The sequence below is a fragment of the Musa acuminata genome, chromosome BXJ2-7 (assembly GCF_036884655.1).
Source record: "Musa acuminata AAA Group cultivar baxijiao chromosome BXJ2-7, Cavendish_Baxijiao_AAA, whole genome shotgun sequence".
Lineage (NCBI taxonomy): Eukaryota > Viridiplantae > Streptophyta > Magnoliopsida > Zingiberales > Musaceae > Musa > Musa acuminata.
This window is the reverse complement of record NC_088344.1, coordinates 35158522-35185479: the sequence shown is the minus strand read 5'-3', so window position 1 is coordinate 35185479 and position 26958 is coordinate 35158522. Positions and strand designations below refer to the sequence as shown.

Here is a 26958-nt window from a genome sequence, read left to right as displayed (position 1 = left end):
CTTAAATCTGGACCGTTAGAAATAGGTTCGCCGGGAAATAGAACTCTTCTGGATCGTTAGATTTTCGGTTCCTGATCCGCGTGGCGGTTACAAGCGAGGAGGATCCGAACCCGTTTGGAAGCAGGACCCCAAGTATAAAGCCCGATTCCTCTCGACGCATCCTCTTGTTCGAGCCATGACCTGGCTATGGTCTATACTTCTTCCTCCGTCGCTTCCTCGATTGTAGAGGTGGTGGCGGAGGAGCTGCGGTTTCATAAGGGTGGTGGAGGCGTCCCCTCCGTCATCGGCGCCTCGATCTTTGTTTCCGCCCTCGTTGGTCCAATCACCTGGGTTCTCGATTTCAAAGCCTCGGCCCTCGACGCAGTCCAGGTTCGTCTCCCTCTCTGACCAATTAACGCAGGTCCCTTTGTGCGATTTGTTTACAATTCGAGGATCTTGCAGTTCGAAATGATCTTGACGGGAGATCTTGAGCAAGAGCGCTCGTAAGGTGGGTTTCGTGTTCATGGATTTCTTTGTTGGATTCCGTAGGTTCTACTGAAAATATCGCATGCCTCGTTTTAGATTACTTGAGATTAAGGATCTTAAGGCGACCATTCTCTTTATTGATGATTGCTGAGATGTTGTTTTCGTTGTGACTGTTGTTGATGGTGCGTACGTGGTGATTGCAGGATAGTCTGGGCTTTGATGATGACGATGATTTTTTTTTTTTTTTTTTTGCAAAGGATAAGTTACGAAGGCGAAAATTGAGCACTAAGACTTTGTGATAAGCTGTAAAAGTCCTTATCAGCTAAGCTAGCTAGTACTTTCAAGATATATCGGATGAGGTTTCGAGTAAGTGAATCTGGTATATCACTATCAGATTAAATATTTAAGGTATAAAATATATCAGATGAGGCTTCAAACCTTTAACCTTTGGTAAGCAGATTTGGTGCACCACCACTAAACCAATGTTTTACGTGTAGACTTTGATGATTCACCATGGTGTTTATGGGGGCTTTGGAACAAGAGCTCTTGTTCAGTGGATGTTTCATTATGGTTTTCTTTGTTCTTTTGATTAATTCTTTAGCCGATACTGACGAGATCGAAAGAGTGTTAGTTTTGATGAGTTTATAGTTCCTACATGCCGAGAATTGAGGCTGGCCTTCTTTTTCTTGGTGATTGCTGAGATGATATATCTGTTGTGATGGCAGTGACGGCGTCTATGGGGTGATTGTGGTATATTTTGATGTTGGTTCACCATGCTGTGTATGGGTGATTTTTGGCAAGAACTCCAGTAAGATGGATGTTTTATCACAGGATTCTTAAGTTTTCTATTTATTGAGATCACATATCTCAAGTCAGATGTGTTGTTGAGTTTTTTAGTCCATATCTTTTAATTTGTTGTGAAAATTTCGCTATTAGCGTGTCCTTTAGAAGACATCCTTGCGAGTACATCAAATGGTATCTTTTATCATAATCGCATCAGAATTCTGCTTTTCTCTATTGCTCCCTACAAAAATATTCATATCCTAAGTGTAGCCTTTCTGCTTTGTTTAATTAATTAGTTTCATTCGTAGAAACTTAATTAATTAATTTTTTGTTTCATTCAGAGAAGAAGGAAAAAAGAAGGGCAGTCTTGATGTTATTCTACTCAAGGTCCGTCATACCGTACCGTACCGGAATTTCGACCCGGGCTCGGTACGGTATGGTACCGGTGTACCGGACGGTACACCAGGGCGTACCGAGCGGCACACCCTGGTGTACCGATACTGTAGCACTATAGCAGTACATGGTGGTCTGCGTACCGAGTACCTGGCGGACCGGTACGTATCGCCCGGTACGGCCAGTACGCTTCAGTACGACAGACACTGATTCTACTGATGTCCAACCAGGATGACTGTAACTCCTATAAACATCCAATGGTACAGACTGTGAAGAAGTGATATGTTAGTCTACTAATTCTTTAACCTCGCTTCTCCTTTTATCACAGTCCCAATACAGACAATTGTAACTTCCTCTTTTATTTGTCTTTAATGTAAGTCTACCTAGCAAAAACATGTTCATTGGGGCATCCAGGTTAATCATCATGTCTAGCCAAAAAATTCACAGTATGAAAATGAAAAGTCACTTGGATTCTTCATTGATACTAACAGGAAAACTAACCTTGCAAACCTCAATGTGGCTCTTCATTAACTTCATGAGGTGTTCATTCCATCTTTTCACTGATGATTTTGATGATGAAAGAGTCTGAGATAGAAAATTCACAAGTTATAGATGCATATTTAGTTATCCAGAAAGAAGAAATAGTTATTTATTAGCTCATATATGGGCCATGCATTCTGTACCACTCACGTAATGACCATGCATTCTGTATCAGCTACATGAAGACAGCAGGACTGGAACCAGATGCTGTAGTTCGTGATTGAGCTTTGAAAAAAATAGTATAGTGGAAAGAATTATAAAGCAAGAGCAGCTAGGTATAATTTTTGTGGTCTTCTAAGCTCAATGTCAGCAAAAGAATAATGTTGCCGACCCAAATAGTTGGACATTATGGTTTGTTATTGTTGTTCTTGTAGTTAGGTATCTTTTTTGGAGTAATTATGATGGTCACTTCTGAACATGAAGATTCTGTCATGATTACAGAAGATGAAAGTACATGGGTTGCATACGAAATGCTGTTCATGTGGCTGCATATGTGGTTATGACAACCTTGGATAAGGTAAATGAGACTTGAAAACTTGATACATCTGTTACTGGAAGAGCATATATAGCTGCATATGGAAAGATGATTTTATAAGTGAATTGTGTAACTTATATGTAGCTTATGTGTATCTCTTAATTCTTAAACCTTGATCACTTTTCTAGGAGTATCATTCCATACTAGTCTAAATCCTCAAATTGACAACAACTTATTATTATTTGTTGCTTAAACTTGATAATTCCTTATGGATTATGTGCTAGTTTAGCTGCGTCTGCACATCAATTACTTCATAGAAACTGTGATTGAAATAGGAGAAAATTTGAGGTAAAAGGGTTTAGAAGAGTACTACTATCTGGACAAGAATGGCAAGCAAGGGCTTCTCTGCCTTCAGAGAAACAGGTCTTTATGGCACATCTTGTGGCATGTTGTGCAGGTCACTTGCTTTGACACTCATGTATGTTGCTGAGAAATTTCCAACGTAGTGTGACATGAGAGATTAGAGAGCCTTTGCATCCAGATTTGCAGGCAGGGTGCATGTCCTTGAGAGAAAGTTGCAGGCTAGTATTATGGAGAGGGCTTCAGATTAATCAAGTTTGGCATTGTTATTATGGTTAGGATATTTTTTTTCCAACTCCTCTAAGCTCTATTAATTCTTGGTGTTTAATGTCCTTTCAAATTGCTTCCATAAATATATTAATTCAGGTGGTTTGCTCACCTAGAAGCCGCATATCTGATACGAATCTTCAGCATGTATTCTCACTTAGAAGAGAGTTCCAGGCTAGTGAGAAGAATTTTTTGTGCTTTTGATGTGGTCTAGTATTATGGACCAGGATTCACTTCAATCAAGTTTGGCATTGTTATGATGGTTAGGGTATTTTCTTTTCAACTCCCCGAAGCTCTATTACCAGTTGATGTTTAATGCCCTTTCAAGTTAATTTGATAAATATATAATTCAGGTGGTCTATTCACTTAGAAGCTGCATATCTGATATGAATCTTCAGCATGTACTCTCTAGTTTGTATACACACTTGTATTCAGCATGCTTCCCACTATCCTATATACACACTTGTATTCTCAAGTTCTGTATAACAGTGTCCTGCTGTGCTGGTTAGGATTATGTACAGGATCTATAATCCATATACCCATACCTTTTGTTGCTTCTTTTTCTTTCTTATTACACCTCCACAGTGCAGCTTTTAGAACTGAGTACATAGGATTGTGTTGCCCAATTTTAATTCTATTGCATACCTATAGTTCTTAGGGCCTTTTATTTGGATGAAAATTTTCTTGTAGGATTGTGTTATATATCTGCCAACACCATGGCAAATCAGCAGCCGAGCAGCATACTGAAGAAACAGTGGATCATGGTGTTACTCAGTGGTAGATGCTTGGTTCGAACTCTACAGGCTCACAATTGTACCAAGAACAAGTGCCAAACAAAGAACTGCCTGAGGTAATGCTCTACTTTAAGCTCCGACATGTACTAATTCTTGTAATGGAAGCATCTTAATTGATTCGCGCTGCTTCTCTATTTTTGTACTTAAATGGAAATTGTGACTTGATCCGATTTGTAATTTTTCTCTTTGTCCTAAATCCTTGCGACACAGAATCACTGCTATCCTACTCGAATTTTCTCCCTGACGGTGCATATTTGTTGTGTCCAAGTGGATAATAACGATTTCCTATCATATTGCCGGTACCTTTTGTGGTAGCTAACTATTGCTTTTATATGTAAGCAGAGGCTCCCAAAAGTTATCATCAAGGTAGTCGAGAAGATTGTCGATCTGCCACCAATGCAAATGGCTGCGGAGGTACCATGAAACAAATGTTACTTTAATCTCTAATAATAGCCAATAAAATGAGATAAGAGTCTAACCAGTGTGTTCGTCTTCACGTGGTTCGGTTCGTGCATAGGATGTTAGTGCGTGAATCTTAAAGGCGTCGTCAAGTGTCGGACGCATCATTAAGCGTGATACATGCAGATTACACCTTCAGATGGAAGTGCTTGATACTGGTGGGTCCGAACTTATCTTCACCGATGTCCTGATTCTCTCCAATTCTTGTCATGTCTCAATCGGTGAATAAATACCAATCCTTAGGAGATAAGAGATAGAGAATCCAATTCTCGTCGAGTGTTGGAGAGATACATCCTAACTTTCATTATCATGATGTTTATTAACAACTTAACTTAAAATTATTTTTATAAATTAAGAATTAGAATTAAAATCAAGCATTTCATGATCGCGGTGTTCCTCAGGAACTGTTCTGCGATTTGGTTGGGAAGAGAACCTTTTCGTGGGCCGCTCGCGACGGCGAGAATATCTGCTTTGCCCGCATCCTACCTTTCGTTTGATTGGAGGAGCAGTGGGGCCCACGAGGGCGTGTTGCAGGTAGGTGAGCTGGTCCGACGTGACCGGGTAAGTACGTGGTCCTATGCATAAGGGATCGATTTGAGCGATGGGGATTCCCGCCTCCCTTGTAGCCGAAGTAACCGCTCCACCAATGGCAAAGCGGCCTCGTCACCGTCGTGAAACACCGGTCTTTATTTAGTCTCTCTCTCTCTCTCTCAAATTCTTTGCTGGCCAGCTCCGGTGTCGATTACTCAGGTATTCTCTCCCCGCGCCATGCTGATTTACTTACGAAACGTGCAGATCTTGGCGACACCATAAGCTGCCAAGCCGGGAAAAATACAACCTTCTTACTGACCAAGCAGGTTCACGTTCAATTGTGATGTTGTTGAGCTTTATATGCTTTGATCCCTCGATGTTCTTTACAGTTTCCTTCTTGAAATCTATTTATGCTTCATTTTCCGTTCAGTTTGTGACCAATTTCATCTTATTTAGTTGTTAATGGTTCATCTTTCCGTAATTTTCTTTGGTTAATGTCACAATTTTTGAAGTTGGTTTTAAACGGAATGAACGGTGGATGATTCCTTATGGTCTCAGTTGTTCTGAATTATCGTAATGCACTTTGTATTTGAGCAATGTTGTTTCTCATCAATGTAAATTGGTTCGTTGCACCAACTTGGATCTTGAATGATATACTGACCTTCCTTTCTTTGTATTTGGGCAATGCTGTTTCTCTCAGCTGCTGGCATTGGCGTTGCTGGTCATGCAAAGTTGGGTCACCTCTACATTGATTTTTGTCCTTGTATGAAAAGACAACTTTTTAAAAATTGTTTAACATAATTTTCAAGCCCTGTTCCTGTGGATGCTTAATGTGTGAAGATTTTTATTTGCATTGATCAGATTTGAGTCAGCGGAGCGTGGACTGGTAACAAAGGCTAAGAAGATAAACTTCGGTTCACACATTCATTCATTTAGTTTTGGTTTTACGAAGGTTGCAAAGGAGAAGATAATTCTTCATATGCATGCCTGGTTCTTAAAACCTGCTGCATTTGAGGATTGAAAACTACAAGGTACTTGGTAAAGCATCAACATATACACGACTATGGTTTATTCATCCATCTTGTGGTTCGTTTTCAGTAAAAAAGTGAAGTATGTGCAGGTGGTGGTGGCTTACCGTGAAATCACTCTCAATGACTAGTGATTGAATTGATGATTTGGACCGAATGGGAAAAGGATCTTCTGCACCTGGGATCACCAAGTTCTTGCATGGGGACTTGGACATCTGGATTTTAGAAGCCAGATCACTTCCAAACATGGATTTAATGACAGAGAGGATGAGAAAATGTTTCACTGTGTATGGAGCTTGTGGTGTACCCTGTGGGAAACCTGATAATCACAGAGGCGTGAGCAAAATCATAACCAGTGATCCCTATGTTTCTGTTTGTGTATCCGGAGCAACAATAGCTCAAACTCGAGTAATTCCAAACAGTGAAAATCCAAAATGGGAAGAACACTTCCGTGTGCCAGTCGCCCACCCTGCATCAAAGATTGAGTTTCAAGTGAAAGACAATGATGTTTTTGGAGCACAACTTATTGGAGTAGCTGTGATTCCAGTAGATAAAATACTCTCGGGAGAAACAGTCAGTGGTTGGTTTCCAGTGGTTGATCCTAGTGGGAACTCAACGAAACCATATCCAGAACTGCATTTTTCCTTGCAATTCAGAAATATAGAGCAAAATCCTTTGTATAAAGATGGAGTTGGTGCTGGTCCAAATTATTCTGGTGTGCCTAATGCATACTTCCCTCTTCATAATCAAGGAAGTGTTACCCTTTACCAGGATGCCCATGTTCCAGATAACATGCTGCCTAATATTGCACTAGATGAGGGGAAGACTTATGAGCAAAACAAATGTTGGGAGGACATCTGCCATGCAATCGTGGAAGCTCATCACCTTATCTACATAATTGGATGGTCAGTCTATCACCGAGTGAAGCTTATAAGGGAACCAACAAAGCCAGTGCCAAATGGCGGGGAATTATCACTTGGGGAGCTTTTGAAGTACAAGACACAGGAAGGAGTTCGTGTGGTGATGTTGATTTGGGATGACAAAACATCACATGACAAGTTTCTTTTGAAAACGGTAACTAATTTCTAGTTTGATGTCTTTTCATTTTGTGGTTTAGACTTTTATTTTACGGATATAATAATTACCAGAGTGGTTTCCTGAATCATAAGCTTTTCATAATCCACTTATCTGATAGTGAGAAGAAAGAGAAAATATGTGTTTTTTGGTCTCTGATCATAACATTTTGTTATTGTTCTTGCTATTTGCTGTACGCACGTCATAGATAAAACAAGACATGTCAAATTTAGTTTTTGTGCCTAGGACCTCAATCTACAAAGCAGCTCAGCTTGCAATACTTTCAACCTTTAAAATCCTCCAAACGGAATTTGATGTGACTTAATAAGTCCCAAAGTTGAATGCAGGATGGTGTCATGCATACACACGATGAAGAAACTCGCAAGTTTTTTAAGCATTCAAGTGTACATTGTGTCCTGGCCCCTCGTTATGCCAGCAACAAGCTCAGCATATTCAAGCAGCAGGTGAGGCTTTTTTTTTTTTATTGTTTGCTTCCTATGAAACCCCATTAGCATAGAAAGTTCTTTCTACTTCTAATAGGTTGATCAAATATCATCGTAGATAATCATGTTTTTTCTTTTGCAAGTCTAATTGTTGCTTCCCTTCATCCTATTCCTCTAGTCTTAACATGCAATTTTTTTTGAATTTTTCTCTTTGTTTTATGATATTCAAATACAATATATAAATTACATTTTTGTCATTGCTGCAACCAAATGATTCAACTTTGCAGACATATCAGATTCTGTTAGATACAAAAAGTAAGATGCATATTTACCTACTTCTCTAGCAGCAACAATATCCATGATCTCTTGAAACACTTAACTCCAGTTATTCATAAAAGAGCAAAGTTGGCACTTGGCAGTAGATGCGGAGGCTCATGGTGGGAGCCCTATGTAATGCTACCAGCTGTCATATATATGCAGTTAATAAGCTATATGGATCCTTAGAATGTTCAACCGAATGCATCTGAGTTTTTAGGTATAATAAGAGATAAACACACAATCTTACAATGTATTTAATGAGGAGGAATAATCTGTTATACACTTCAAAAGTTTTGATAGGGCAAGTTAAATGTTGAATTTCATTTCGCATTTTGTTGTTGCTTCCTGTTGTCGGTTTAGAGAAAAATTCTTTGTACCTTCTGACGGTATTCAGTTGCATGAACTTCATGCATGTTTGGCTCTTCAAGGAAGCATTTGCAGGATCATAATTGAAAAAAAGTTGCATGAATTTTAGGAGGATATCTCGTATTTTATATACCAAGCAAAATAATTATTAGTTGGAAGAGAAAAATGAATTTTCTCATAAACTAAAAACATATAGGAGAATGCAATTTTTATAAATTGATACTTGTCTATCAGCATGCAAAATTCTACCACCTGTCAGAAAACTTGCAGCGATCCATTTTTTTAATCTGAATGTTTGGTCTGTTTTTGCTTGATTGATGGTAAAAAAGATGTCGCCTTTTGCTTTTTCAACTTATGGACTACATAACTGATTATGAAGCTATTGACATGATCTTCTTATGTCAGGTTGTAGGAACTCTATTTACACACCATCAAAAGTGTGTCATTGTTGACACTCAAGCAGGTGGAAACAATCGGAAAATATCAGCCTTTATTGGTGGACTTGATTTATGTGATGGAAGATATGACACACCTGAACACAGGCTCTTCCGTGATCTGGATACTGTTTTTGGAAAAGACTTCCACAACCCTACGTTCCCTGTAAGTACTGAATGTCAGTAATTGCAAAATGGTTCTATCCGTTATGGAATCCAACTCCATAGTTTTTAGTTGTGTGATATTAACAGAACTTATTTGTTTTTGTGCTTATACAAGAACTTAACATAGAAACAGAGAAAATCTGCTGCACAAATGTAATTTGATTCTACATATTTCAATTAGCTTTCTACATAGAATTGCAAATATGACAAGCTTCATATTTGGTTGACATAACTGATGTGCTATATCATAATTTCAATAGTTCTTTATGTAGGTATTATCAAATGTAAATGATGCTTTAAAAATAAGTAATCTAGATGATGACATTTTGAAAGATGGCAGGCAATAATAATTGTACTAAACTCTTTTTCTCAAAAGAAAAGCAAAGTTTCTTTCACAAAAGATGCTTAATTAATCAGGATAACTCTAGGTTTTCTTTGCACTAACATTGCCCTTAGTTCATTCATTTCTTTTCCTTCTCCCAAAAGTATTACTGGTAGCGAGCGGTCCATGTGCTGGTCCGCTAGTGCACCGGTACATACTACCTGGTACGGGCGGAATGATATGAAATTAAAAACATTGCTTTCGACAAATTATCGTCTCAACATTTCATTCTAATGTTGTTTCCTGTTGTTTTGTTTCATATTAGCATGTCACCTGCATATTGGTTATTTATCGGTTTTCCATGGAATTAAGATTAAAGTTTACAGGATAAATATGCAACAGTAATTTGTGTCGATGCAAGGAATGCCACCTTTTTTTATAATGTTCTTAAGATGCTTGTTGAAAAAGTGGGTTTATATTTGTTAGGTTCATATTGGAATATTATCATGGCTTTTTGTTTGCTTGGGTCCCATTGAAATATTATCTCTAAAAGAAGTCCAATCTTGAACTGCAATAAGCCACAACTTCACTAATATCATCCACATATGTTTGTCATCTCTTTGTTATTTTCAACTTTGATAAATTTAGGATCAAATTGTCTTCTTTCATGACTTTCCAAAATATTTAACTTCTTGTTTTGAGAAGTACTTGCAATATGGATCGTTGCAATATGAATTTCTTCTAATCCTTCATTAAGTTGACAAAATTTAGTTGTTTCTTATTCACCTGTATGCAATTGAGCTTCTATGTTATGTTGAATAAATAAATAGGGTACCAACCAAGGCCCAAGGCAGCCATGGCATGATTTACATTGCAAAATTGAGGGTCCTGCTGCACACGACATCCTGACAAATTTTGAACAACGATGGAGGAAAGCTACAAAATGGAGAGATTTCAAGCTTAGAAAGGTCACACATTGGCATGATGATGCCTTGATTAAGATTGAACGAATCTCATGGATTCTCTCCCCTTCTGCCTACAAATCTGACACTGAGACTTCTGATGAAAAGGATCTTGAAAATTGGCATGTGCAGGTCAGCTACAATATAAGCTTGTTTTTCGGTTTAGTTCTGGCTTGATATTGATGTAACTGTAACCTGCTTCCAGATTTTTCGATCAATTGATTCAGGATCAGTAAAAGGATTCCCAAAACACGTACACGAAGCAGAGGGAAAGGTTAGAATGTAGGACCCTCGTGATTTTCTAAAATTCGATTACTTGTAATAACTTGTTGCCTGTCACCTCTGCTAAAAGTTGCTCTGTTCTCATTCACAACAAACTCTTCTTGATTTTGATTGCATTTCTTTTTGTTCATGCAGATCAATCATGCTAAAATAGTATTTCCTTTTGCAGAATCTTGTCTGTGCAAAGAACTTGAAGATAGATAAGAGCATACACAGTGCATATGTGAAGGCAATAAGATCAGCACAGCACTTTATATATATAGAGAATCAGTATTTTGTTGGATCTTCTTACCATTGGCCATCATACAAAAATGCAGGTATGTACCATCTGTGTTTGTGTGATATTAAGCGAGCATGTGTTATGTGACTTCTTGAGGGAGACAAAATAAAGCATGTAGAAGAGAGAAATGATGGCTGTAGGATGATGATTTTATTTGGATCATACATATCTTGATGTTAGACTTACCAAAAAAGAATTATCTTGATGTTAGTGCTTTGAACCACATTTCAACAATGAAAATTCCATGTTAACTACAATATTTTTCATTATCCATTGTTTTTCTCGACCATCACATGCTGATCTGCCTAGCAGTTGAAACTGGATGGAAAGTGATAATAAAACCTTTAACGACATTGGGTACTAACAAAGTCTAGGGACATTCTGTGATCATACTACCATGCTCATGGCTCCCAAAAGCAAATGGCTTGCAAAGGAATTATGAGAGAATTTTATCATCAAGTCAGATTACTGTTTTAGCACATCAAACTCTTTATGGTTGGATACTTGGATTACTATCTACCATAACCATTTTTTTTATATGAGAAGCTCCTTAGATGTATTTTAACTTTTTTAATTAAGAATTTTAAGTAGTGGTAGTAGAGTTTCTTTCTTGGAGATATACATTTAAGATACTTCTGAAACTCAGACTGCCTTTTATGCAAGAATTTTGACCGTTATTTATATATTATACTATTTCATGCAAGATTGACTTGCATATTCACCAATATGGTAAAATGTTAAATTTACTAATTGATGGTTGTACTAGGCTTCTATCTTGCTATTATGACAATCTCTTCTGATGGTCCAAATTCAGTGTGCAAACATTTAGTGATGGAAAATATGAGGAAATCATGTCATTTCTGGTTTTACATTTGAAGCAGGTGCTGATAATCTGATACCTATGGAGTTAGCTCTGAAAATTGTCAGCAAAATCAAGGCAAAAGAAAGATTTGCAGTGTATGTTGTGGTACCATTGTGGCCTGAAGGAATTCCTACTAGTGCTGCTGTTCAAGAAATACTCTTCTGGCAGGTTGGTTCGTTCTTATAAATTCTTCCACCTATCATGTTTTCACGAATTTTCTTCGTTTTCTTTTTCACAAACTCGATATATGATTCAGCTATAGCATGAGTTATCATTTTCCGGCAAGGATTAGAGCTTGTCTTAGTTATCTTCTCCATTATAAGTGATGATATTTTTCTCTGTGCAATTGGCCATGGATTCTCAAATTTCACTTTGACAGGGGCAAACAATGTCTATGATGTATAAAGTTGTTGGAGATGCCCTCAAAGAGGAAGGACTTTCTGAAAGTCATCATCCTCAAGATTATTTGAACTTTTATTGTCTTGGCAAGTGTGAACCTGTTCTAAAGGAAAAATTACCAGCTAACCAATCTCCAGAAAATTCCACACAGGTACGTGCAAGAGTAACAGTTAATTGGTGTGCGTCTCGTTTTGGCTGAGGCTTCCGTACCTATTTAAGACTGCTATAGCGTAGAAAAATGATTATATACTTCTTTTTTAACTGAACTAAGAAGTCATATTTCTATTGTCGCAGCGCTTGTCTCAAAAATTCCGCAGATTTATGATATACGTGCATTCAAAAGGGATGATTGTTGATGATGAATATGTAGTCATTGGATCTGCAAACATTAACCAAAGATCTATGGAGGGTTCAAGGGACACAGAAATTGCAATGGGTGCCTATCAGCCACATTACCGGTGGGCCGAAAAGCACACCCATCCTCGTGGACAGGTCGGTAGTATCCATTATTTCTATGTACTGTCCTTTCAAAAAAGAGTTTTTAGTGCTTTTGTGTTGTTGTGATCTCTTATCCCCATGTATGATCTAAAATCCGAGGTAATCAAGTAGTTGTGTATCGGAAAGGGAAGGAAAAGATCGTACTGCTCTTTTATCATGCATGATTTGTTTAAGTCGAGTCGAATATTAACGAGAAAGTTGACATATATGGCAACCAAGGTCAACAGGTGGAAGAATACTAGGTTGCTGCAAGCATGCCTTCAACAAACATTCAAGTTTGACATATTTTGCCTGCTTGATAAGTGATACTGCCATCGACTTTTAAGATACAATAGCATTTGGATACCCCTAGCTTGCAATAAAACTCTTGTGTAATAATATATTTGATCGTCTTGACAGGTTTATGGATATCGAATGTCGCTATGGGCGGAGCACTTGGGCATGCTGGATGACCTCTTCCGTGAACCGCAGACCATGGAATGCGTCAGACATGTGAATAAAGTAGCAGAATTCAATTGGCAGTCCTATGCGTCCCCTGAGATCAAGGAGATGAACGGCCACCTGATGCGGTACCCGGTGAAGGTGGAGCGAGATGGGAGAGTCGGTCCCTTGCCGGGGCATGAGAACTTCCCTGATGTGGGCGGTAAGATTCTGGGAGCACACTCCACTCTTCCTGATGTGCTAACGACGTAGCTGTTGCATGGATGGGAGGGGGAGTCAAATCGCTAACATGTATCAATCACCAAGACTTAATTAAGTGGTGTACTTAGCATTTAGAAGCTTGCCTTTTACCACACCAGCTCATACTTTGACCTGGAAATATGTGTATCTTTACCGGTGGAGGAAGCAGTATACTTACTTAATCTTAGATAACGACGCTATATGAATGCCCAGTTGCATGTGCATTATTAGCACGTCAGGATGACCGTGTGACGCTGCTGGCTGGGAAAATGTCTATACCTCACTGATTGATACCTCAGCATCGTGTGAACGATATTTTATCGTCACGTAATTAATATCTCATCGTCGTTTTAATGAAATAGTAACCAGCAATCCTGCAGAGTTATTTATGCAAAAAATAATCAGTGAACAAAGTTCATGTGGTATCATAGGTCTCTCATTCGTTCTGGAGTGAACTTATTTTATATGGTGTCAAAGTGGAAGGAAGCTTCGAGGCATATTTATCTCGACAAAATATTTTATAGAAAAATTAAGTAACTTAACTTACAGAGATAGAGTTAAGGTCAAAAGGCCGGATAAGAGGACGTGCAGGTGGATACTCTTGAATAATATATCGTAGTGATACCATTCAAGTTACTATGAAGGATTGATGCACAGTGAAGATTATACTAGGGGGTAGAGACCTAGGATCCATATAATGATGTGCCAATTTCAATGAAGTTAGTGGACTTTGAGAGTTACAAGGTGATGAGCTATCTTAGAATGGTGTTTTGTCCGGGTATGACCTGAGAACGAGTGGACGAAGGTTGATTACCAAAAAAGCAAACACAATCGAAGGTGGTGGAGGCATTATGATGTGTTGACAATTGTCATATATGAAGAGATTGTAGTCTGAGTTCATCTCACAAAAATCAGGATGTAATACAGATGTCACCAAGAGGTACTATGGTGTAGCAGATCATGGTGGAATAGTTCAAGATAATATGATACACACTAGAGAAGTCCTACGAGGGACTTGATCATACAGAGGTATGATCAGGAGCTACTTGGAGCTCCACTTCGTTGAATAATATGACAATAAGAAAGGCTATAGATTCAAAGAGAGAATACTATGGTATGGCAGAAGTGAGTTTTTCATGCGTGCATTGAATTTTACATCGAATAAAAGCCTTGATAATCAACATATTAGGGCTATGTACCACCAAAAGAGATTTCAAAGTGCAAGTTCTAGTAAGTCCTATAGGAGGGACTTGATCATACAGAAGTATGATCGGAATGGATGGAGAGTTGGACTACTTTAGAAGTCATATTCAATTAAGGAAGCTCGATAAGTCAGAGAACAAGGCTGAGTAAATGAACGTTACAACTAAGGAAGCAAAAGAGAATACAATTGATGCGAGCCCCACAACATGATGGTAGAGGCCATGTATGAGAGTTGTAGTATGTCTTTCTATCGACTAAGGATAACTACTCAAAGAATACAAAACTGTTGAAGCAAGTAGTTGAAAGGGGTGAGGAAGCGATGACAGGTCTAAAGGAGTCTAACTACCCAAAACCAAGCATCGGTTAGAATGAAGGTAGATTCAGATAAGTGTCATAGTGTCGTAGAGGCTAATCTACTAATCACGAAGAAAGAGACATGAATGCGAGGCGACATATAGTAGGGTTATAAGCATAACAACGACATAACACCGTAGAGGCGGGACTTCCATAGAGTCATCAATCCCTTGCTCTCATGGAAGGAGAGCGCTTAATTATGAAAGGGGTTGAGGAGGTGGAGAATATAGAGGCAAACACCAAGTACTCAAACAAGGTTAAAGAACAGAGACTTAGGAACTTCGTAAGACTAATGTTAATGAGCTTCTCATCGAAATAGTCGAAAGTGAGTGACTTTGGGTCAATGTAGGAGGGCTTGACCAAGAAATGGAGTAGGCAATACGCGGTGTTGTACCATAGAAGTAGACAACAAAAATCATGAAAAAGATGATGCAATCCTAAAGATGATCAAAACTGTTGGAGTTTGTTCTAAGTCAAGGTAAACTTTTACTCTTTTGGGGTAAAATTTCTTGCATTTTAGAAGTTCGATGATAGTAAGAAGATGAATTATAATAGCTAACTCAAAGCAAGGAGGGTAAATACTTCAAGTGCTTTAGAATTGTGAGTTAAGAGTAGGCGAACATTAGTAACTACCTCGATGGATGAAGTACAACCCTCGAAGAGATGGGCGAAGTTAAATAATATTTATTTTTTTTAACCCTTAAGAGAATGGATAAAATCGACTACCTCAATTTTCTTATTTATTTAGCATAAGAGCTCTGTAAATGTTCAATGACCCTTTAAAGAAAGAGGAAGATAATAGTTGTTAAATTTTTACCAATGGTGATCGGTATCACTAAGAGTAAATTGTCCATTTTATTTCTTAATAGAATATCAATCAAAAGTGAAAGTGATATGAATCTACTTGGATGTGACAATTAAATGGAAGAGGAATCGATGGACAAATTTTGCGAAGGAAAGACTTCAAAACTTTAAAGTTTGCAAGACGATACTTATTAAAGCTCCAACAGGCATTCACCCAGTTCAAACAATGCGAGACGTTTAAGAGATTCACACATAACAAGGAAGGTCATTTCCTTAATCTAAAGGATTTGTAGGAACCAACAAATATCAGCATTACTTGACCAACCTCACACTAGAATCAAAATTATTGATGAGTTGAAGCATCATGGTTGAATCAAAGTTCGATTACTCAACAATATTAATTGGGAGCCAAGAGGCACATTACAACTAGAGCAGAAGATTGAAGATTTTACAAAAGCAATTGGATGCAGCTTCCGCAAAGGCTTTGATGAGGACATCGAAACAATACGTGGGAGAGAATGTTACTAATAAAATTGTAGATAAGGTGCTCGATGTAATACTTATATATATTCAAATATTTTAATTTTGTTCATATTTTACATAATATATAAAGGTTTACAGTAGGCTTCCGCAAAGGATTTTCTAGTTTCATAGAGCGGTACCAAAATCTCAACCAGACACAACATTCAAGAGTAACTCGGGTTGCATATGATTGGATAAACCTTTGTAGCGATGTCTAGGGTTAATTCGTAATTTCATGTAAACACTAATAAAGACTTAACCGTAGTAAACTACCTTAGAATTCTTTGTTGCATTCAAAGCTAATTTAATCTATATTTATAATTTATATTGTTTACCAAAATGACTTTTTATGAAACGATTTATTTAACTCAGTGTTTTCTTTTAGGTATACCCATTTTACACGTTTAACCACAACCCCGAAATACAATATCTTCGACCTCATTATACATCCTCTAACATGAAAGTTTTTACTGAGCACGATATTTGACCGAATCCCATAAATCTTTTACTGACTTAAACATTGAAATATTGAATAGACTTTATCGGGTACACCCGACAGTTTTTTGCAAAATCTCTTACCGAGCTCACTCAACTCCTGACATCAAGTTTATGACCAATCTGCACTCAAATAAAAGTACCTTGCTGTAACCTTGACATAAAGCTTTAGCATCGAAAATGTTGCTTGAGCATCAAAACTGATGTTTAAATCACCTGCAAGATCAGATTCATCTACAAATCAACATGCAACTCTGATGATCTATTCTAAACATCATGAAGGTTTGAGTTTGGTTTACACACTACAACAAAGCCTGCAACAACCCTCTGGAATGCTCAAGAGTTAATTGGTAACTTTCGACCATAACCATTGTTTCTCTTGCCATCTTATATACAAAACACCATCATTTCCAAAACAAGCAAGCTCAGATGAATTGCAATAAATGGTCAGCACAGATAGATCTGGCGTTAGAACGTTGAAGCAGATGGCCTCTCCACAGAAGTTCCTATCTGTCATCAATCCCGAAAACCAAATACATCTCGTTCACTACAGTCAGTGCTGCAACTCCCAGAGCTACTAGCATTGCGGCTGTGCAGCGATAGGTCCCTGATGTGACCTTCCAGATCCGAATCATCCATCCTTTTATTATCAAGAAATTTGTCGCCCTCCATGTTTTTGTTCAACTGAGGTGATAAATGGGCTGGTGGATGCTGTTTAATCCCTGGATCAGATGACTGCCTGCATGTCGGACTTGGTCTACTATCTGAATTAGATGGCTGTATGCGCAGCGGTCTAATTATTGGTCTGCTCATATTTTCCTCAGGAATGGGTCTGAAATAAATTACAGAACTTTCTGAATGATCTTTGGCACATGCTTTTCCTTTCCGTATTCTGTAAAATTTCCAAGGAAGAACAGCATAATAAGATGAGGTCAAAGCATAAACCTTGGTTATATTACTGGATCACCTACTACACCTCCACAAGATATTATTAAATTGCGAAAAGAACATTTGCATTTTCAAGAGATGTAACAAGACCAATGACCTGTCACATGGTTTTGTCATTTGAGAAATTAATTTGGTCTTATTTCATAATGATTCAATTCTGCAGCAATAGCGAGGATAAAAGTGTTCGGGAGACACAAACTGGCCAAGACTTGAGAGGTATAGATTGCTAAAATTTGGTTGCCGGTTTTGTATTAGTAAGCAAGGTATGATCTCTATCACCTAGGAACCCCCAGTGTCGAAGACAATTTGCACAAGGTCATAGATTTAGACTTAGATATATGTGCAGAAGTTGCAAATTTCTACAACCATTTCAAATCATGACAATAGAATGACAGGATTATGCTCTACACTAAAAGATGATTCATTCTTAAGCTGGTTGAAGAACTTGGTTCAGCATAATTATGAACCTCAGTATGTCAGCAGTTTAAACATGCACATACAGCATGATAGAACTAATCATTCCCAAGGTACTTTATAATAACAAGTTGTTGCCACAATCTTAGACACAAAAAACATGAAGTTGAATGGTGTTACCTTCGATAAAGACTTTCTGCATCTTCTTCCTCTTCTCCTTCCTCATTGACGCAAGAAGTTGGAGTAGCTGTATCACAAACTGAAAGGAGGCTATCATGGTGGGTTAGCACCTGATGTAGCTGCTCATTCAACTCAATGGCTTGAGTAACCAGTTTCTCATCCCTGAAGGTATCAAGAACATGAAGCTTAAATTTGTGGTAGCACCAAATAAATTTTTACATAGAAGAAAGATCCAAAACAAGATTATGAGTTTCACCCAGTGGATAAAAGGCCATAAAGGATTCTGATCCTAAACTTGGATTGGCTCCATGGGGTCATAACAAATAGCTTGTGTCATGGAGCAAACAATGTTTTAGATGGTAAGATCCAACTGATATTTTTTTAAATCAACAATTGTGATTGATAAAATCTTCCCCTGTTGCAAAACAAGTTATTTATGGTAGTAAGTCTTGAATGCATTAAAAATATGATTATGTTATTTAACGTTTAAGTAAAGAGAAGATCAAAATTTAATAATTTTGAAGTTAAGATTATGCATTCGTGAAAATGTAATCTTAATTATAGTGGGCAGTGGGCACCAATGACAACATCGCATGATGAATATTTACTGACACCTGACACCACTTCACAATGATTAAATATCTTAAACCAAGATTTAAGTTACTGGATAGATCTATTTGCGGATCACATACTTTAGTTCAATTTCATATGCTATTAACTTGCAAGTAAACTCCATCATCCAGATCAGACTACATGTGAGTTACAATATTCAATATCAATAAACATTGTCTCTCAGATCTTTCCATTGACACAAAGCAAAATGCATTCTTTATAAGATCTTGCATTATTTACTCCCATCCAAGCCTTAAAAGATGGTTCTTTTGTGCAAAGAAAATTTCAAGCAACTATTCACTATTCATTGGATGAAGTGCAAATATGAATTTGTTAACAAGCTAGAATACTCCTTTAAGAACGATATCTAATCCATGGAACATTGTGTCTAACATTTCCCATCCTCTAGCTGGTCTAGACCACTGACATAAACTATTAATTCTAAGCTTTTACTCATTTACACACATAATAAGAATGATGTTCACAGAGAAAAATTAGATGGAACTTTCTAATAACAAACAGGTGTAATGATAAATAACATACTGATGGCTGCTTTATCAGAAGATGATTTATGAAATATATTCTAATATTGCTACTTTAAGCAGACAGCAATCTTGTCATCAGGTTAGTTTATGAGCAAAGAATGCCCAGCTCGCAGATTTATATGATACATTAGAGTCAATTGAGACTTCAGGCATCCAACACTGGGTGAAATACCACAACAAATGAACAAAATAAGTAAAAGGACAAAAAAGAGAAATTTTTAAAGGAAAGGGAGGAAAGTGTGACTTCTTAATCTCTTCAATCTCCTCATCTTGTTGTGCCTTTAACAGACAGGAGTTGAAAATAAAGATCACCTCCTTCCTCAAAGTCAAGATTCAAGAAGAGTATAAACACAACCCTTTTGACTAACATAAGCTTTGGGCCTGAACCAGGTCTCTACCAGTGAATCTGATAAATGACTAGTTTTCAGTCAATGCTAATTGAAGACAACAATATATAGTGGTTCGGCTTAAATAATTTCACCTGAAATCAGGTAGAGCCTGTACAAATGAAATTCCAGAAGGCAAAATTCTTTCTTAGGAGTAACCCATCAGTCTAACAATCAAGAACATTTCACCTGAAATCAAGGATTTTAATTTCAAATGATACCGCCCGTATTGGGCTGTAACAGTTGATATTTCGATCATGATCGCCCGAAATTGATCGGTAATGGTCGATTTCGACCATCGCCACCCGCTACTGGACAATATCAGCCTAGTTGTGGCCTGGCTACAGCGAGGGAAGAAGAATCGTCAAGGGAGAAGAGGGAGAAGGCGCTCGAAGAAGAGGGAGAATCGGGAGAACCTTGACGCTTCCCGATCCAACGCCGCCCTCCCTCGACGTTCCCGTTCCCGATCCAGGGGTAACAGAGAGACGATGGCTCGACTTCTTCGTCGTGTTCTTCACCGAAGGCTGGAGATGCCTTCGCCGAAGGCCGGAGATGTTTATGGCCTTCAACGTCTTTGCCAAACGCCGTAGATAAGGAGAAGAAAAGGAGGCAGCATACGCCTTTTTTTATTTTTTATTATATTTTTTATTTTTCTATATTGATTTTTATATTTTTTATATTATACATACCGAGCGATATCGAGCAAAGCTCGATACGTTGGTACGATACGAAATTACAAACTTTGCTTAAAATCAGGCAAAACCTATACAAATGAAATTCCAAAAGGCAAAATTTAGTCCTAGGAGTTATCCACCAGTGCAACCTGGAAGAATTCCTTCCAAGCCAAATCTAACGAAATGAATGCATGAGAAACTAATATGGAAGAAAACATATTGCTTTGCTGGACCTTGCATATCAAATATGTCTAAAATCCTGCATAAAGAAAGAGGTTGAGAATTCACTACAAGATGTAATGCAATAAAAAGACCCAACTTACAGCTAAATGAAATCAGAGGAGGCCTAAGTAAAGCATTGATGCACATAGGGTGACAAGATTAGAACGTCTCACCGTGAGGTCATCACTAGGTGCATGATTCGCTGCTTCTGAAATGAACATTGTTCCACTAGATCTAAGGTAAATTCATCAGTTGCTCCCTGCAACAATATCTGTACTTATAAATGTCTATCTTCAAGATGCAAAAGCAAATTTGGTCCTCATTTTTCACAAAGCAACAAATCAGTTAACTCCTAAATTCTAGTCTGCTGAACATGATGGAAAAATAATACTCCTAGTGGAAAAATTACTGTTATGAATATTAACTTTGAACAAAGTACTTACTTTAACCAGTTTGACTGTTATATTAGGAAATGTGAACATATTCATAGTGTATAGATAATGAAAAAACAGACAAAGGTAATCTAATCAATACCTGTGGAATCTTCGGATCTAAAGTATTCAGCACATCCCGTAAGACTTCCAAGATGCTGGAGGCTCTATGTATTATACTGGAAAAAGAAAAGCATGACAAATAAGAGACACTCAAAGTAACTTGGATGAGGATTATACACCTTTGTGCAAATAACAAGATTCAGCAGAACAAGAAACTAGGCATTTTGTAATTATTTCAGTGGAAGAAATAAGCTCTTTAAGGATCTGGACAAAAAAATAGCTGGCACATATTACATACGTGTCATGCTTCCTCTGTATACACAGAAAAATCTCATGCTTAATCACTTGAATTAGATGCAATTATTCATTTTCCAACACACTATTATTACCTCAACTATTTACAATAAACATTAGATTCCAATTTAGCAATAGTTTGAACAATTTAGTGACAAATGGTTACGATATAATCCTATTCTGTTTTAGTCATTTGTGATTGCTAGATTTGCTTACATGATGAATGTAATGTTGGTTAAATGATAAATGTTACGTTGGCTAAATGATGAATGTGATGTCAACTCTCATATACTGACGTTTTCATATTACATAAGGTCATACTATAATGTCAAACGCAAGACATCACTTCAGAAAAGGTATGATCCAAGATACTTCATTTTATTGGATAGAGTCAAGGACTATTGTACCACCCGAAATGGTACAGTACAGGTGATACGTATCGGTCCAGGCGTGGACCGATACACAGACCACCTCCGTTTCGGGTGGTCCAATTACAATAATAAAAGATTCAAGAAAGTGTTGGGGACCTATCCAACTCAGTATTAAAAAAGGAAAAAAAAAGGGGCTCACGAACGTGAGCCCTGTTCTTGCATAAGATGTCTGCCTATACACGAGCCCTCTTTTCGCATAAGATGTCACTGCCTCATCGCCACCGCTTCGACACTCCTTGCTGCTGCCGCTGCTGCTTCAATGCTTCCTCACTGTTGCCACTACCGCTTCGACACTAGTGTTGCTCGCTGCTACTGCTGCTCTTCTCCTCCTCTTCTTTCTTCTTCTTCCTCTTCCTCCACTGCTTCCTTTTTCCTTTCTCTACACCCCTTCCTCTTCTCCCTCTACACTGACACATACTGGCGTACCATGTGTCAGTACATCGATACAAACCAATACATACCAGTCCGATAGATTGCTGAAACGGTTCATATGCCCGAAAAGGCAATCCTTGGATGGATTATCATTGAACTGAATTATTCAACAGTGTATTGGCAGTTAAATCTAGCAACCACTGCATTGCAAATGTTGACATTTCAAGTACAACAACATTGTATGATATATATTACTTTGTTTAAAGTAGACACCATGCACCTGCATTTTCTTTCTCGTCCAGCAATGGTGTCAAGCATGACTTCAAAACCAATTATTTCTTTTTGGATGCCAACCAGCACAGTGTAACATGGGTCCAATGCTAACTGGTACAAGTTAAGCATGATGGAACACATGCTGACACACCCTTCCCAAAGCAGAGCCTTTATTTTAGCACAGTATGGTACACATACACTTTAAAACAAACATAAATTTTGCATGATGAATTTGAAATTCAACCAGCATAACAACATTTACTTTGTAAAGTCTTCCATTGCTGCTTTCATAATGCCTTTACTAAAGTATGCAATAAATTGTTTTTTTTATTATCATGTTTATGTTTATTTTATTGGAGGATCAGACATCCTCACTAGTGGAGTGTTATAATGAGATCACTGGCCATGTATTTTGACATCCATACCCTTATACTGTCATAGACGAGTAGTCCTACAGGTAGGCATATGTGTATAGCCAACACTTCAAAGTGGAAATATATTTTTCCAGGTAGGATGTAGTTTCGAAGTTCCTATGGTTAATTTTGACCAACCAGGGCATTAGGACATTCAAGACATATTAAAGACTCCTGTTACAAGATATTAGAAAATATGATATGTATCGATAATCAATTAACACTCAACCTATAGTCTCTGGCATCAAGCAGCTGACATAATATCAAACCACAGGGCGATGTTGTATGCTCTATCTTTTTTGTTTTTTTGGATGCTCTATCTTAGTGAGAGAGCCAAGTAGAGTGAAAAGTCTATGGATGTGCATCCATCCAGAGTTTAGAAAGTCTTAAAAGTTAGAATCATTTAGTTAGGGATCTTGGAGATAGTGCTTAAATAGCTCCTGTTTCCAAAGCTTGTATCAATAAAAAAGCAAGCAATAAACTGTATACAACAACCACATAATCAGGTCCCGGTTCTTGACAAATTTGAAACCTTGCTTCCATGGTTTGATGTTAGACCGAGGTAAGTAGCATGTGAATATTTCTAATACCTCAGGCAGGATAACCTATGAAATCTTTAGATTATCCGCTTCAATCCATGCAAGCAATGGAACATTTTATTCTCTATCTGTTAGAAAAATACTAAGATAACTATGACAAAAGAAAAAATTACCAGCGCACTGTACCTAGAGTCAGGCACCAACTGAGTGGTCACTTGCTTTTCAATATTTTCACAATTATGAAAATGAGATTCTTGAGGAGAACACTTTGCTTGATTCTGAGGAGTAGATTCTTCATGTAGCATAACATGTGGGTGTTGAGGAAACTGTACTCCAGAGGACTAGATAACAGAAAGAGAAAAAGTTAAAGAAACATGTGGGCGTTGAGGAAACTGTACTCTAGAGGACTAGATAACAGAAAGAGAAAAAGTTAAAGAAACTATCTCCAATGATCCTGCTGGACAAAAGGTTAATTTAAGAAGTAGAATACTTATCAATGAAGCAACTACCACATCAAGACAACAAGATATCCAACTATAGTCAGTTCATCTGTCTTCCTCCTATTCAAGATACAGAAATTTGATTGTCATTCAAGCCATGAATGGTCTATTTAGTGGACTAAGAAACATGGCTGAGGCATAGATGGAAGTACCAAAGTAGATTATGCCACTGAAGAAGACATGCATGTCTAGTACAAATTTAGTAAATCAACTTTGGATGCCACAATGGAAACTGATTCTCTATGTTTAGAGGTAAGGGCTGGTCCTCCAACCCCCACATTGGTGGGAGCATCGTGGCACCAGGTATGCCCTTTTTTTTCTTTAACTTTGGATGCCACAGCCTATCAAACATGAGACGGCTGAACCTTGCCTTTATCACAAATTTTATATATACACCAGAACTCGGCAAGTCTCAGTACAACAAGATCATGCATAAAACATATTAAAATAATAAAATGAATGTGAAAGACAAATTACAAAACAAAACAAGAAAAAAGAAACAAGATGCTACTTATGATTTCAAATGCACATTACTCAAACTATCACATTTAAATTAATATGCATAGCAAGCTTGTTCCTAGATCATATGAGAAATTAATTCAGAGTAATCAAACAATTGAAATGAATCTTCTATCATCAAATGAAAGACAAAAAAAAAACAGGAAGAAGCGATACTAAGGGTAAGTCTGTTATAGTAAAGAAAGATTGCTCTTGGTTGATTTCCTGATGCTGCCCTCCCTTGGAGAATCTGTAGTTTGATTCAAGATAGTTGCTATCTTCTAAAAACCTCCTTGGAATTTAAAATCTCACATGTATTAAGGGAGGGGAAAAGGTCAGCTAATTGGTTGGCAAATTTGGCCCGAGAAACTGCTTCTAATGTTTTCTGGGAAGGAAGTTTACCTCCCAATTAGGGTTTTTTTGGTTCGCTGTGATGTGAACATGCTGGGTTGTATTCGTTCTGCTTAGCTTTCTAATATAATTTTCTTTTCTTTGGGAAAAAACACTCAGGAGACTATACTTGTACTTGGGAACAAGGTCAAATTATAAGCTTCTGTAGGACTAAGTGAATACCTACCACCAGGTCGTAGTATGCAGTATAGTACTGTGGGTATCTTCCAGAAACTCCACCAAGAGCTGTCTGGGCAGCATCAAGAAGAAGAAATATTCTTTCTCCAACAGGCAAATCTGTCTGCAGTCATAAAACATCATGCTTAAGATTAAAAAAACAGAAATCGAAAGTATAATCAGCATTTGTTAGGAGATATCAACATTTCTAAAAGATTAAGATACGACCTTTTTCTTCACAATCTTCACTAAGATCGGTAGCAGTTTATTATCCATCACTTGTTTGTGAATATGATCTCCACAGTTATTTATTAGCATTTCTAGCAACTGCAATGGCAATTCAGGACCAGAAAAGTAGAAAATTGTTGATCATCTTTCATAGTTTGATGCAATATTTGGATGAAAATTAGATATGAATCAAACACGAAGACGCACCATAACAGAGAAAAATTGAGTATTGACATTTTTATTCTTCAGCTGCTTTTTTATGGATTTGATGACACACTTGGATTGCCTGATGAACGATTCATAAGTAGTAATGTTGAGTCATAATGCAAGACTGAAGAGAAGGTACTGTTAAAATACACGAGCAAATGGATAGGGAAAACACAAGCAGCAACCACAATGGCATATTACCCTGGATCACGTGTAACAAGCTCACAGATCTCGATGTTTCTCGTCCAATCCATCTCCTTCAATCTCTCACTTGTGGCCAAAATTACCATCTCGGCGGCCATTGGCCCCCTGCGAGAAACAAACCATAAGGGGAACGCCAAATGGACATCAATTAATTCTCAAGATAAGACCCACAACTTCCTGTCTCCATCCGGAAGCAGGAAGCCCTAAAAGCAAGAGATTGGCTACCATTAGAAATTTAGGACAGAAAAGAGCGAAACAATCTGACAAGAGAAACCCCAATCTTTTCTATACGAGACAACGAAAACAGAGAACAACTTTCTTTCCACTGCAAGTTCCGGAGACGATAACAGAAACTGGACGTTTCGTAACAAAATTAGGCAATTTAGAGAGCAATCACAAGAACAAAAGAGGGAAAAGAACGGAACTCTGAGGAAGAAGTCGAAGATTAAACTCCGAAGCAACCAAAAGATGCCCAACCATCAACGAACCTAAATCAACTCGAAATGCAAGACCTCGAAAATGGCAGGTCATACAGGAGAACAAGATCGCAACCACATAAGAAATTTGCAGCGGGCAAAGATCGTCAACAGAGAAAACAGAAACCCTCGAAAGTATCAGAGCGAAGGCCAGAAATAACCCCAAGAATCCACGCATTTCCACGCCAGTGATGCGCGATCTCAGTTAGTTCCCAAGGCTCTTTTGTTTCCGATCGATGATTGGGGGGATTTCGGCACCAAGCGACTGTGAGAGGGAGCTCACGGCGTGAGGAAGAGACGAGGGAGACTTAGGAACGCGACGACAGCTATAAGACGGTGTTCTTGGAGAAGGCGAGGGACCGGCCCAACGGTGGTCCTCCTTCCCTGGCCGTCTGATTCACGGGCGGGGCATCCATCCGACCCGCCCGATGGAGGGGCGCGAGGCTCCGAGGTACCAAACAGGGAAAGACGAGTTCCGATTCACCATGGCTAAACCGGACCCACGGATTACGACCAATGGAAAGATATCTGCAACCTGATTGGTGCGTGTAAAGGGACAGGTGATTCGGAGTTTTAGTTGGCGGGCTCCTCCTTTCGGGCCCGACATCGGTGGTGGCGAGCACATGGATTGGCGGCCAGGGTGGGGCCCGCCCCCAGTTGGACAGCGCCGTCCTGTGGGGCCGGGGAGCCTCAAAGTTCGATGTAGCTTGTATTTTTTTTATCATTATTATTATTTATGGTGGTTTTAGTTGGCAGCTTCTGCGCGGAGATGATTGCAATCGATATCTGCAAATATTGCAATCGATTTATACTAGTAATTTCATTATTTAGAGGCAATTTCATGGGTTTGATGCATGTGGACTTGCTCATGAATAATCTCTCTCTCCTGAGCTACGATACTTGAGTGGATCTAGTGATTCTT

The 26958-nt window shown here is 38.2% G+C and overlaps 2 protein-coding genes across 7 annotated transcripts; one reads left to right on the top strand and one right to left on the bottom strand.

The window, feature by feature from the left end:
- Positions 1 to 20: 20 nt before the first annotated feature.
- On the top strand, positions 21 to 13381 carry LOC103992637 (phospholipase D delta). 5 transcript variants are annotated; one of them, XM_065118475.1, is made up of 21 exons: positions 21 to 369; positions 442 to 487; positions 2357 to 2456; positions 2556 to 2698; positions 3974 to 4133; positions 4420 to 4491; positions 4595 to 4694; positions 4938 to 5218; positions 5332 to 5393; positions 5768 to 5830; positions 5929 to 6098; positions 6188 to 7169; positions 7517 to 7633; positions 8702 to 8896; positions 10048 to 10311; positions 10385 to 10453; positions 10631 to 10778; positions 11623 to 11771; positions 11983 to 12153; positions 12297 to 12494; positions 12900 to 13381. In XM_065118475.1, the coding sequence occupies exons 12-21, from the start codon at positions 6252 to 6254 to the stop codon at positions 13191 to 13193; spliced, it is 2523 nt and encodes an 840-aa protein (XP_064974547.1). In that variant the 5' UTR covers positions 21 to 369; positions 442 to 487; positions 2357 to 2456; positions 2556 to 2698; positions 3974 to 4133; positions 4420 to 4491; positions 4595 to 4694; positions 4938 to 5218; positions 5332 to 5393; positions 5768 to 5830; positions 5929 to 6098; positions 6188 to 6251; the 3' UTR covers positions 13194 to 13381. The 5 variants fall into 5 exon arrangements, with proteins under 5 accessions (XP_064974547.1, XP_064974548.1, XP_009410698.2 ...); XM_065118476.1 differs by lacking the exons at positions 21 to 369; positions 442 to 487; positions 2357 to 2456; ... (3 more) ...; positions 4595 to 4694; positions 4938 to 5218 and having other exon boundaries at positions 5244 to 5393; positions 5768 to 5798; XM_009412423.3 differs by lacking the exons at positions 21 to 369; positions 442 to 487; positions 2357 to 2456; ... (4 more) ...; positions 4938 to 5218; positions 5332 to 5393 and adding an exon at positions 5261 to 5286.
- A 3413-nt stretch (positions 13382 to 16794) lies between these two features.
- Positions 16795 to 26357, bottom strand: LOC103992636 (TOM1-like protein 5). 2 transcript variants are annotated; one of them, XM_009412420.3, is made up of 10 exons: positions 26198 to 26357; positions 25558 to 25665; positions 25357 to 25435; positions 25150 to 25248; positions 24932 to 25045; positions 23543 to 23697; positions 21075 to 21150; positions 20714 to 20799; positions 18102 to 18263; positions 16795 to 17451 (listed from the first exon to the last, which is right to left on the bottom strand). In XM_009412420.3, exons 1-10 carry the CDS (start codon positions 26212 to 26214, stop codon positions 17076 to 17078), a joined length of 1272 nt encoding a protein of 423 aa, XP_009410695.2. In that variant the 5' UTR covers positions 26215 to 26357; the 3' UTR covers positions 16795 to 17075. The 2 variants fall into 2 exon arrangements, with proteins under 2 accessions (XP_009410695.2, XP_018684874.2); XM_018829329.2 differs by lacking the exon at positions 26198 to 26357 and adding an exon at positions 26049 to 26191.
- Between the last annotated feature and the right edge of the window lie 601 nt (positions 26358 to 26958).